General features: G+C 34.4%; 1 protein-coding gene across 2 annotated transcripts in view; it reads right to left on the reverse strand.

Moving 5' to 3' along the window:
* The window catches only part of LOC110032390 (protein N-terminal glutamine amidohydrolase), a gene marked incomplete at its 5' end in the record, with an annotated part of 23,483 nt that extends 9,569 nt beyond the window's left edge, over positions 1-13,914 (reverse strand). For both annotated transcript variants that reach the window (XM_020736010.1, XM_020736011.1), the window contains 4 exon segments: positions 8,672-8,817; positions 9,097-9,174; positions 11,184-11,289; positions 13,860-13,914. In XM_020736010.1, coding sequence (XP_020591669.1) covers positions 8,672-8,817; positions 9,097-9,174; positions 11,184-11,289; positions 13,860-13,914 — 385 coding nt within the window.
* Between the last annotated feature and the right edge of the window lie 8 nt (positions 13,915-13,922).

The following is a 13,922-nucleotide window of genomic DNA, read 5'->3' on the forward strand; positions in this document are numbered from 1 at the left end:
TATATATATATATATATATATATATATATATATAATTAAATCACTTAAATAAAAGAAACTCTCCCTTACCTCTTCCTCTCGAAATCACACAGGGGATCTCCCCTAAGCTTGGCCCGACCCTTACGAATGTATTCTTCCCTTCTCCTTCGGCTTGAATACCTCTGCACACAATATTCAAATCGCACTCAACCTTTCTTCCTCCTTTGCACAATTCTTTTTCCTCTCTTCTTCTTCGATGGTTGACTAAAGGCACAATCAAACGCACGGCTCGTCCCTTCCTCCTTTGCACGAATCGAACCCGAGAACTCCTGCTTCCCCTTTGCTTGGAGACGCCCCTCTAGTGTCGGTTGACTCTTAAGTAAATCTCGTCTCAGCCGCAACATTTTATAAAGTGAACTCGCCTCCTAGGCTTCCCCCACCCCTCACTTCCTCTCCCTTTTATCAGCTCTTTGATTCCTTCTGCCTCCCTTCGTTTCCTCTACCCCTTGTAATTGAAACAAAATTGTTACAAGCCAGACCTGGATCTTCTCTCTATAGTGGAAATCCCAAACTTGATTAGTGGGAATTGCAAACCTACAAATAAAAGTTATGCCTCAATGATGCACATGTTGCGCCAGAGCAAACACACACTCTAGTTTTTTCCTCTCAACCGCAGAAATCAAGAAGCCTTCCATTTACCTTACCCACCAACAACCCAACAACACCTTTTCAGAGCTAGCAAAGCAACCGTGAGTAGCCTGCAACTAGTAGCCGCGGGTAGCTCCTTCTAAGCAAGCAAAACTCTACGACTTTCCAGAGTTCCCTCTACTCCTACAACAAGCAACAGTCATGAATCTTTCTATTCTTCCGGCCCTAAACGTGCATAGGATTTATGATCAAGTACGAAATGAAGATGTCTACTTCTAATCCGAAGTAGACATCTGAAATAGGATTTATAATCAGAAGTGTGAAAATATTTAGAAGATCTGGAAACTTTTTTAGCTTATTAAATTTATTAGTATTATTTTAAAAACTAAAAAGATAATGAGTGTAGAAATAGTTTGTTGGTTCCAATGTTTAAGAAGAGAGAAGATGCACAAAATTGTGTAAATTATAATGAAATTAAGTTATTGTATCATACATTAAAATTATGGGAGAGAAGAATTGAACGGAGGATACAACGTGATACAAAAAATTCTTAAAATCAGTTTGGATTCATGCCTGCAATATATATCATGGAAGTTATACATTTATTGAGAGGTTTGATGTAGAAGTATGGAGAGAATAGGAAAAAATTACATTTGAATTTTGTTGATATAGAAAAAATTTATGTAAAAAATTTCAAAATAAGCACATTAGAGAGTTCTAAAAAAGAAAGGTGTTGATATTGCTTATATTCAAGTCATTAAAGATATGTTTACCAGAATTGTTACACGTGTTTGAACACAAGGACGATTGACCAAGTATTTTCTTATTTTTGTTGAATTATATTAGATATCGGCTCTAAGCCTTATATTTTTTGTTTAGTTATGGATGTTCTTACTAGACATTTACAGGAGGATGTACATTGGTGTATGCTTTTTGCTAATGATATTCTTCTTGTGAATACGACTATAGAGAGTTCAAAAAGAACTTGAGTTATGGAGGTCAACTTTAGGATCTAAAGACTTTCGTTTGAGTAGATCCAAAACTGAATACATGGAATCTAATTTTAGTAGTAGTAGATCTAGTGGCGAGGTTGATATAATGGGTGATCGAGTCATTTAAAGGAGTGAATATTTTAAAAATCTTGGGTCTATTGTTCAAATTGGTGGGCATATAGATAGGGATGTCATTAGTAGAATTCAAGTTGGATGGTTGAGGTGGAGGAATGAATTGGGTCTATTGTGTAAGAACAATTTAGACTCAAAGGAAAAATTTACAAAATGGTGGTTGGACCTCCAATGCTTTATGGCGCAAAATGTTGGCTCGTAAAAGGGAAGCATAAAATTAAGTTAAGTGTTGTTAAGATGAGAATGCTATGGTGGATGAGTGTCTTTATACTTAGAGACAAAATATGAAATGAATATATCCGTGAAAGGGTTGAAGTAGCTCCGGTGGCAAACAAGATAAGAGAGAGTCGTCTTATATGGTTTGGTTACATTAAACATCAATCATCTGATGACCCATTTAGGAGATTAGATGTTGCAGATTTCACTTACGTTAAGAAACATAGAGTTAGAGCTAAAAAGACTTGGGACATAATCTATAGAAAATGATCTTAATTTATTACAATTATATGAAAATATGATACTCAATAGGGTACAACGGAGAAAAAGGATTCATGGAATTGACCCCACATAGTGGGATAAAGACAAGAGAAGACTCTAAGATTCATGGTTTCTCATAGACGCATGCCCCAATGATTAATTACCTCTCCCGATAACATAAGTGTACTTTCGAATGCTAGTCATTTAACACTGAATAATCAACATATAATAGTAGTAAACATATGTTTTAAATAGAAAAATCTATCACTTGAAGCTCAAAGTGGATGGTAGTGGAAATAATAACGAACACGATCAAGATCTCATGGTTTCGTCATCCCGGATCATCACGGTCTCTGATCTACTGATTCAAAGGAGGTAGTTGAATCAACATAACTGACAGATCCTTATCAACAATCATGGGTTGTGTCGTCCAAGGAACCTTATAGATTTGGGATGGATGTTTATCTAAGGGGACAAATTCAAATCAACCTTAGCTAACATAATATTTTGTCAATCAATTATACATTTATGATTCACAACTCAAATCATAAAAAATTGTTAGGGAACATAAGGGCCATAGTCATGACTGCAATATAATGGTGTCATTTGGTGGCAACAACCTAGTCAGATAGGTTAGGTCATAACTGCGACTTGGTGCCATTTTGGAGCAAAATTTAAGACAGAAGACTCACGCCAACTGGAATGCAAATTTTCTTTTATTATGAATATAGGAAATTTGATATGAAATTCACTCTTTATGAGTTGAAGCCAATTAAAAATAATCACCCTCGATAAACTGTTGCAAAAGGTGAATGAGAGTTTGCTTTAAGTTTTTAAGTGAATAATTTTACTTGAATATTTTGGTTGGTTATTTTGAAAACCTTGATTATAAAAATTGACCCCTTGGGTTAAGATTCACAATCAACACGTCCATTATCGAAAAATTAAACATTTAAAATTTTAATATTTAAAAAAATATTTGGACTTCTTAATTTAGGTTTTTAGGATGTATGTCAACTTCTATCTTAACTTCTATCTTTATAAGAAAGAGAATCAGACTAGATGATTTGAACTTATAAATCCTTTATTTATGATTTGGAAGTTCATTATTAAATTTACTACCCCCGTCAATTCCAGTCCTTGTAAGAAGGATAGTACAAATTGGGTTTGGACTTGCAACCCTTCTCTTTATACAAGGAGGCCTGATTGATTATTTAAAATATTAATCATTTGAATGCAAATTTGGCCTTAATTGGGGCAACATTCTTAAGTTATCATTAAAACATTTGATATTTTAGATAAAGCCCATGTAGGCGTTAAGTTTCATGTATTTGGTTATTTTAGACAACTTTGCACGTCTTAAGGTAATTTGCATAATTTTAAAGCATTGATTAAATAAATAATTGCTTTAAAAATTAAACATATAAGACTGAATTTGCCTTATTTAAATGAGTAGGTTGAAGCATGCAAGTATTCATATGAAGTTTGCTCGCACATATGTTGCCAATCCTGTAGCGGAAATAAGCATATGAAGCTATAGTCTAACATTTAATAATGACATTTATACGCTTGAATTTCAGCATCAATTGAAGCATTTATACTTAATTTAATTGGGCAGACCCCTAAGATAAGCCATGATCAAGCTTAGCCTTTATGATATTTCACACTTAAGTCAAACTTAACTTTAATTTATGATATTTTACAGTTAAGTCAAGCTTAGCTCTCCCTTTATAATGTATCATACTCTGGTTAAGCTTAGCTCCCAATTTATGATGTTTCATATTCAAGTCAATTTGACCCGCAACCCGCAAATTTATGTTTTCAAAAAGGTTAAATAAAAATTTATTTGCATTATGACATATATCTTTATTTGATCATCTTCAATATGACTGAATTTGAAGTCAAATAGAAGCCTAATCCCATGAATTGGCAGGTTATCAAATCATAAACCCTACATAAATTCCATGGCATTTGACTGTTCTTTCGAAATTACTTGATTTATGATCTATGTGATTATTTTGTATTTTGTACCTTATATTTTTATGTCGTTTTAAAGTCCAAACAATGCAAGTTTTTAAATTATTTTGCAAGTCAAACTTTTCAAGATATTAAGCTATTTACAAATTTAAATCACCCAAAAATTTGGCAGCCTCCCGATGTCAACCCCCAGTAGGGTATCCCGGAGAATGTCAGTCTTACCTTCTTCAAAAACTCGCTAGTCAGCGTCATGATACACTGTGACAGGAGAGCAAAAAAATAGTATTTAACCTGCAGTCTTAAAAGATGCAACGGGTCTTCAATGTACTTGCAAAATGATCAAATCGCAGACAAGCATTTTATCGAGCGGTACTTCATTTTCCTCAAACTATAATTAATTCTCAAAGAAGGGAACTCGTGTTTCCTAGGATTGGTATTAAAACAAATAATTTTATAAAAATTTGCCAAAAGAGTCCACATTTTCCCTGAACGGTGCTTTAATTCCTAAGGACGGGTACTAGTGCTTCCTCGAATAGACGTTTTTTTTTAAGTTGTCGACTCTCATTTTATACATTTTCAAACGAGATCACCGACAACTGGGTACCTTTTAACTTTATTGAAAGACCATGACAATCCCGACCAGGAATAAACTAGAATTCTTTTAACTTTATTGAAAGATCATGACAATCCTGACCAGGAATAAACTGGAATTCATAATTCTGAAGAAGCTTATAACGATTTATAACATCGTTCAAAATCTTTTTCAAAGTGTGCCCCATGTGAAACTTTCCATTAGCATAATGCGTCCCATCCTATAGAATGAAAGTTGCCCATGTATTCTTCTCAACGACCCATTTGAAGACATCATTTTCCTCCCAAAATTATTTAATCTCGATCTCCCTCACTATCGAATCTGCGCGCATTCCTAAAGTGGTCTTTGGAAGATCGACGGTGTGCTAGTAACTCCAAGGCTTGCTTTGATCCTTTAGATGACTTTTTCGCTAAGATCACTAGTCCATGAGCCCTCTATTTCAACCTAGAAGGGAAAAATTCTCTAAATTCAATATGGTAAAGCCCAAAGGGTAAAAGTACGTTCAAAAAAGAAGTTTTGTCGAAGGATAATTAATTCCTTCGAGATAATGCCTTTTACGATGGTTTCGGGTAGAAGCGAAGCCGAGCAGAAGGAGAAACAATGGATTTTTAAATATTTCTAAGCCGCAATCCCAGTGTTGATAAAAGGGCAACGGAAAGAAGGGAAGGATGAGAGTTTCAAGTCTCTGTATGTTGTAATCCCGGAGTTGCTTTCCCGACTAGCACAAATCCCGACCGTATTGCGAGGGATTCGAACGAGAGAAGGGTTGGCAAGGGTTTCCAACATGAGAGAGGTTGGAGGAGTGGTTTCTGTAGCAATTCACGAATGGGAGAGGGCTTCTGTTGGTTTCATGCGATTCATCTAGGGCTTGCAAGGACGGAGAGAAGGATGAGGGATTTGGCTTCAATCATTTGCTTTTTTCCCTGCCTTTTTCTGTATTCATGAGAGCCTCTCCTTTTTTTATTTTTATTATTTTATAAAAGCCCTTCTCCGGGAGCAGTTATACCAAGATTCAAAAAAGCAGTAGAATAGAAAAGTGAGAAGAGTTAATAATTTAATTTAATTTAATTATTTTTTTTCTTTTTCTTTTTTTAAAATTTTAAGGATCAACAGTTAATAAGTACTAATTTTAGCGCAAACAAAAGGTCACCTTCAATATATGAATAGCAAGCATGCTTCTTTAATCTCAAACAATAATTTATAAGTCACCAAAATTTAGAACTTCATAAGAAAGCACCAAATGAATATAAATTTTAAAAAATAAAAACTCACACATTATTTTATATATATATTTGGGCCTCTGCCAGGCAGACAATCTTGAAATCCTATCGCTTGTTGTTTAATTCTATGGAAGTATATGCTATTATAGTTCTTCTTGTTGTTGAAGATGGTCATGCTGCCCACCATGCTAATTCAAAACTCCTTTAGATGACTTTTTTGCTAAGACCCTAAACAGTAAAACCATATAGTTCCAATTTCAACCATGAACCTCTCGCACTGTACAAGTGCAATATCTTCCAAAATAATATATAAGTGCTCACGGTCAAGGCAATCGAGAGTGCAAAACGAGTCCGAATATACCTCCAACAGGCTCACGGGTGGGGTCAAGAAAGAGCACAGCCAAGTCCCAACATAGGCTCACGGTTTGAGACAAGAAAGGGTACAACTGATCCAGCTCATGGGTAAGGACAACAGAGAAGGATAGCCACCAGCCCAAAACTAACTCTTCAAAGTCCCAAATATAAAAGGGGAATGCCATGTAATAGGAGGCCAGCAGTTGGTTTCATAGGTGGTACCCGACAACAGATCGTTGACTCCACAATTGCATGTACACTCAAAACTAACATCGAACTCAGAGGTGATACGACGAAGAGCTTGGAGCTAGCATTGTGGGCAGCACGATCATCTTCAACAACAGAATATGTCTACACCAGCTAAATCATTCATTAGAAATTAAAACAATAATCCATAGAATTTTGAGGTTATCTGCCTAGTGCGACATAAATCCTCAACCTTTCTTTAGGCCTTTGTACAACTCTGTTGTACAATATAAGCTCTAACTTGTGTTAAGATTCTAAGGTTGTCGTTCGTCACGACCTAAATCCTCACATCTTTCAAGTTTTTTGTGTGATCGTTTCACACAAGTATAAGCCCTAAATAAATAAAATTGGCAGGATAAACACTTAAAGTAATTTTCCTCTAAACTGAAGTCAAACCATAGGGTAGCTTGGAAAGTTACTGAGGTTCTTCTCCGGATCTATGACATCCCCTAGTTTTTAGGGAACTTGTCGGTTTATATAAAAAATGGTTCGCAGATTAAACGTATATCATTCTATCTTTTTGACCTCTTTAAATATAATATTTCCTGATTTTTATCGAGAGTTTTCTTAGGTGACTTCAATCATTTAAAATGTAATTAACTATAGGAGTTTGCTTTTATAGAAAGATTTTTCGAACCAAGCTTAATATAAACCCTATTTAATTCTTTGTATTAAATAGGTGAACTTGTCGGTAAATAAATAGTTTTGCAGACCAAACGGATGTCATATATTTCTTAGTTTATTTGATCGAGTCTCATCTTCAAGTCTTGTGTTTATCATTTGGAATAAATACATGGTTTGAGGTATAATGCTCTTTCATTTAAACTATGAAAAATATGAGGTCGGTTTGATTTCATATTTTTCTAATATATGGCGACGGGACTTCGATCCGACGGCCGACAGCTTCTAACTGGCAACTCCTCCAACCAAAAATAATGTCAACAGCTTCTGAAGTCAAATGCACACTGGTGGTTGAGCGGAATAATATATCATCATACGACATCAGGACTCAACTTAGGGGATCGATGAACCATAGGATGATAATATTATTCACTGACACAAGACTAACGGAGGATCCGTACTTTCGTAGGTTGTTGACAGCCCTACGTCCGACGGCGTGATCGACTCGCGGATAACCAACTATACTTTTCAAAATTCGTAAGAAATAGATTTGGTAAGAACAGATATAATATTTATAGAAATATCTTCACTACAAGATTGATACAACTTTCTTTTGTATGCCTGAAATTCATATGCATGCTAAAATAGAAATTTTAAATATATTGCAACTTGGTTGTCCACTTGTCGATTACTAGTACCGGGCTAATAGTACCAGGCTAAAGAGTACCCTCATAAGTTAGGTTTAGTAGGATACCCTTCTAGTTGAGTGACGGGCTCTATACATCCGGGTGACCGATAGTAGCTTTCGACGTCCCTCCAAAGAAGTGTCATAACTCAGTTTATTGCTTCTTTAGCAAGGATATCTTTCTAGCAAGTAGAATTTTATGTCCAGGTCGATTATATCAAAGTTCCACGCTCCGATCTATTGTCTAAACTTATCGTATATAATTAAATGTTATTATATTATTACCAAAGAAAATTTTTTTTCAATCTAGGTGTTATGGCTATTGATGATCTTATTGGATTTCATCCAGAAGAAAGGGTTAGGCTTTATAATCTTCTAATCATACAATGCACACAATGATGTAAATGGGACAAAAAACATGCCCAATTTATTGGGGAAGAGATGCTTGAAAAAAAAATCATTTTTTTATGATTCAGAGAAGTATAGTTTGAAGGAAAAGAGATGCTTGACAAAGTGGACATGGAGGTTTTTACGGAAAGGTGCAGAAGAAAAGTAATACATCAACTTTTGAAAACAGATATTCCCATTCCACAAAACACTATGCCAACCTAGCAACAAAATATCATAAAAGAATTCAAATGGACCCGCACGTTGCTAACATAGCAACCGAAAATCATAAAAGCATTCAGATGGACCAATAAGTACAATCAGGTAAATTGACCGAGAACCATACAAAATTAAAAATTACCTTTTATAAGAAGACTTCAGTTGTAAATGTGGGCGAAAAGTTTCTGAAATATATTGGTCAAGTGAAAGAGGGAAGGGAAGACTGGAGTCCAAATCCCAAACTAGGTGAGAAGCACAGCCTTCTTCAGCATTTTTCTGATTTCCAATCTACAGGCCATTCAACAAAAAAAAAACTATGCCAACATATTGACTAAACAAAGCTTTTCTTTAAAATTTTAGGAATTGTTCGGATGAAAAGAACTTGAATGAAAGAAAGTAAGAAAAAGGTTGAAGAGCATAAATCAATGGCTGTAGAATAATAATCAACCAATAAATTATTGTATTAACACTTCCTTTCCTTCACTTCAATCCAACGTTGGCATTACTATGTACTACTGAATAACTAGCGGTAAGAAAAATGTGAATCATCAAATACTTCAGATTTACCTGAATGCAGATCACATGATAATCCCAAATGACCAAACCATCAGATGATTTGCTTGCTTTCTGATTCCATAGAGGTATCTTAAAAATGAGATCGAAAATAATCACCATAACTTCAAGATTAAAGAGAATGTTTTCAGCAACAAAAAAAATATGCAGTTCATAATCCATCTTATGATAAACTACTGAATATATATGCCTGCAGCGAGTTCAGCGTAGAATACATTTATATCATAGCATATCATAAAAAAAAATCCCAAAAGACGTAGTGCACGGTAACACTATTTTAGTATACAAATATTTCAATTTTTGACTTAAATATCGACAAATAAAATGCATAGTAAGGAGAAGTCAAAAAAACTATACAGCAGTTTCTAAAAAAAAAGTTTTTCAAAAATGTTGGTATCTATTTATAAAAAAGTAGATTTTAATTTTTAGTTGATCAGAAATAGATGGACTTGAATGTTAACAAAAAAGAAACTTAGTTTGCAACTCGTCATTTAACTAAACCAACACAGCTAACTAAAGGTAAATGTTCTTTAACATTCAGTTTAATCATTCATATTAACGTTTTTAATAAAAGAAAATAAACTAAAGCAAAGGAGTTTAGCTAATTAGGCATTGTTGCATCAAGCAAATATGTTATTCATAACGTAAAAAGCAAAAACAAGCACAAGTAATCAAATAGATGATTATTCTTTAGGTGAGATTCAAAATCAGATTATTGATACTAAAACCTATGAAAAACCTTATATACTTCATCTAGCCAAGTACCAACCCTTCCTTTCACCCAGGCCAAAAATAGAGAAACCCTAGAATCAAGGAGCAAGGAGACTTACCCCATCCAAACTACATGATTAGAAAAAGCCCAAAATTTAGTTTCCATCAAAAAGGAAAGAGAAACCAAACGTTGATTCCTAACCGACTAATGGTTTTCAAAACTAATTGGAAGTTTCTTTTGCATGCTGGTTTCTAGTCTCAAGGAAACAGATGAATGAAATGATAGCAGCCTTTTCATCTTCAGAAGGTGCTGGTTTCTAGTCTCAAGGAAACAGATGACTTGAATGAAATGATAGCAGCCTTTTCATCTTCAGAAGAGTAGATGAAACTCAAATCAATACTATTACAAGAGCCCATAAAGTGAGCAAAAGGTCCAAACCATGGCATCAAATGTAGATGCAGAATGAAAAAATTAAGGAAAATGGCATGCTTGTGGGGCTATCAAAAAAGCTCGTTGTTCGCGAACAAATCGTGTTCGGCTCGTTAAGCCACTCGTGTTTGGCCCGTCTGTTAAGTAAACGAGCCGAACATGAAGAATTTTTTTAAGCCCGAATTATAAACGAGCCAAAAAACAGCTTTTTGTTAGCTCGTGTTCGGCTCGTTTTGAGCTCAAAATAAAAAAATAATATAATTATTTATATAATAATATATTATATATATTTATATCCAAGTTTATATTAGAATAGCTTGTTTGGTAATGTGGGTAATGTGGGTACACTGAAAAGAAGGCAATGCACTAGCCAAGTTTCCATGGAACAAGCCAAGAATAGATTTTACATACCTGCATGAGAGAACAAAATGCTCTATAATCATGCTTATTCATGTTTCTTATTAGTGATTTATCCTTCTATGAATGAAAGTTGTTGAACTCTTATTAACTCTTACATCCGATATCTCACTCAAAATCAACCCTTAATTGACTAAAACCATTGACTCACAAAACATATTTCAAACAATCACAATAAGAAAGGTTTGCAACTAGTCCATAAGTAATTAGTATTTACAAGTGTTCATAACAATTTGATGAAAACTGCATGAAGAATTACATATACAGAAAAAAGCAAAAGCTTCCTTGAGCCAATGAAGACATAGGAAATTAACAAGGATTGTCCATTTATGCTCTTGGTACATAGACGCCTACGTCTCTAAAATATGAAAATGCATAAATAGACAAACTCAACATAACAGGTTATACACGCAATAATATCGAATGAAAAAAAGGCAAAAAAAAAGACATAAGAGAGATCATAAAGAAAAAAACTGGTGTGCCTTCTGATGCAGCTACCTTGGAAAATACATACTAAACCTACCTTTTTATCATCATTGGATATGAACACAACAAAAAGATCAAGCGCAGTAGGATCAGCAAGCCCAATCAAGCCAAGTTTCTTGCAGAGAAAGTATACATTTTCCTCGCTATAAAGAAACATCAAAAACAGGTTGTTCAGAAAGAAGGCTTAAACTTCATCAAATAATGTTATTTGGTGCTGCAAAAGATAAAAGTGTCTTTATTCTCATAGAGAAATGCGACTTATCCCAAAAACCATGGAGTGGGTGCACGTCTGGTATAAGAATTTTGTGTGTTCCTAGCACAAAGCAAGCCCATGGAATAGCAAGATTGCTAAAAACAATGCAGAAGTAATGTATTACCAAAACAAAACCTATACATGGGATTTCATAAAGTTAAAGTGAATTGTGAAACAGCCTAAACAAGGTTTGAAGAATTCCGTCATCACCATGGAATGGGTGCATGTCTGGTATAAGAATTTGTGTGTTTCTAGCACAAAGCAAGCACATGGAATAGCAAGATTGCTAAAAACAATGCAGAAGTAATGTATTACCAAAACAAAATCCTGTACATGGGACTTCATAAAGTTAATGTGAATTGTGAAACAACCTAAACAAGGTCAAAAATCCCAATGGGCATTGAAGAAGAAAAACAAAGGGAATTCCCTCATCACCATGTCACAAAAACTAGAGGTCCAGCATTTCATCACCACAGGACACATAACCATTCATGTCAAACACATATGGAACCTGAATCAAGAAATTTGATGACATTTGCCCATATAATTTCATTTGATGGCGTAGCATAAGATAGCCTGGTATATGGATTGTGCATTTTTCAAATATGATAAGCTAAAATATTATTTGTCTATTGTGTTTTCTCTTTTATTGGTGAAGGTTACTAATACGTAAGGTTTATTTCTCTATTCCAAGACACATATTAGAATAAATTATAATTGGTTAGAGGAAAGTGAACTTCATATTCAGATCACTCTATGTATATATTCTTCATCACCTCTCTTTCTAGTTAGTTTCCACTTTCGCCAAGCTTCCTCTTTTTTGTCCTTTCTCTTTCTCATTCTCTTGCACTTCCATACCCCTAACAAGGAACATCAACAAAAGCTTCTCCAAAAAAATTTAAATAGCTGAAACAGCAGATTTAATGAAAGCAAACTTGAATTGGCTCAAAGCCCAAGCTGATTAGCATAATTCTGCATAAAAGCCATGATGAATGCAATAAAACTGAATCAACCCAATGCATTTGTATACTTTCAAAAATTCCAAAAATGTGTTATGCAAATAGCTGCCTGGCATAGCTTTATTTGAAAAAGTGGTAAAAAGTATTCCGTTCCAAATATACGAAGACTATACACATAAAAGGGTTAAATATGCAGGGCAGGGTGGGAGGCGAGGAATGCAAGTGGATGAGGGAAAAGAAACTTCAATTATTTATGAGCTGCATTTTGATGATAGAAAAGGGCGTAAATTAGCATTAAATAAAAAGTTTACATTATCACTTCAAGTACACTCAGCCTGCATTTCTTGGCAACATTTTGACACTTGCATTTAAATTTTAAGATAATAGACATAACTAAGGGGATATATAACCTCTAATTGTTAACATGAGATTCATTACAAGGAAATATGTACGTGTTAAAAGATGAAATGAAGAAACCTGTTTTTCTTAGTTATGTTGTGCTATGTAGTGTGCAAAAAGAAAAAAAGATGGCAATTGTTTGAATAGATAACTAAATAATTTACAGTGTGTTCTGAGAAATCGTGAAGTTATGAAAAAGCAGTGCCTGAAAACATTCTTATTGGTTGAATAAGAATGTTGAACAAGCTTCTTTTGAAATAAACTCCTCGAAGTCTCCTAAATTACAGTTATACCCTTTTTAATCTTCCCCCAAAAAAAAATTAATAAGTAGAAATTCTTATGTACTCCATTTGAATTAAAGTGGAAAAATTTTCTTTTTTTTTTCTTTTATTGTACAACTGTGGCAAAGTGAGAAAATCTAGACAAACAATAATTTCATGTGAGCCTCGTTTAAATTTTTATAAAGATTTCTCATCCTTTCTTTGCTCTCCATTTTCATTTTTCCCAACAATTACCTCAATTTTCCATCAAATGTGCCATGTGTTCATCTTCTTCGAACAGTAACCATTTGCCCAAAACTCCATCTTTATGCATACTCTTATCTTCTTTCTTCATTTCAACAATAATTTTAAGAAACAACAATCTTCCTTAGCAACCCTGCGCACACTTTATCTTATTAAGGTTCAATTTATCTTAAAAAAAAAAATACACTTTCGATTTAAAGTGCTTGCCATCAATCGTACAGCTGCGATTCCTTCCTATCATCGCCTTATTGAAAAATCCATAGGTAAGAATGTTGAGACAATCAGCCCTTCAAAAATATCTAACAGCTTTTTAGTTACTGAAATCCAGGATTTCACATTTTGCTAGTGCAATTAGGGTTTCTGATGTTTTGAACAAACAAAGAAAAAAATTGCCGCACAACAGCCGTAACTACACGAGCATAGTAATTTCCGATGGTTTCCCAATCGTCACATGTGTCTCCCAATTACAGAGGATTTGAGCTTCTGGTAGGAAAATATTGAAAGAAGAACTCCAGTGGCTTGAGATAAAAAAAAAAAAAAAAAGAAAGAATAAGTGTAAAAGAGACGACGAAGGATACCAGTAATAAGGAGTGTGCGTGAAAGAAGAGAGCTTCGGGGAGGAATTCCAGCCCGCAGTAGAC

The sequence above is a fragment of the Phalaenopsis equestris genome, unplaced genomic scaffold (genome assembly GCF_001263595.1).
Source record: "Phalaenopsis equestris unplaced genomic scaffold, ASM126359v1 Scaffold000935, whole genome shotgun sequence".
Lineage (NCBI taxonomy): Eukaryota > Viridiplantae > Streptophyta > Magnoliopsida > Asparagales > Orchidaceae > Phalaenopsis > Phalaenopsis equestris.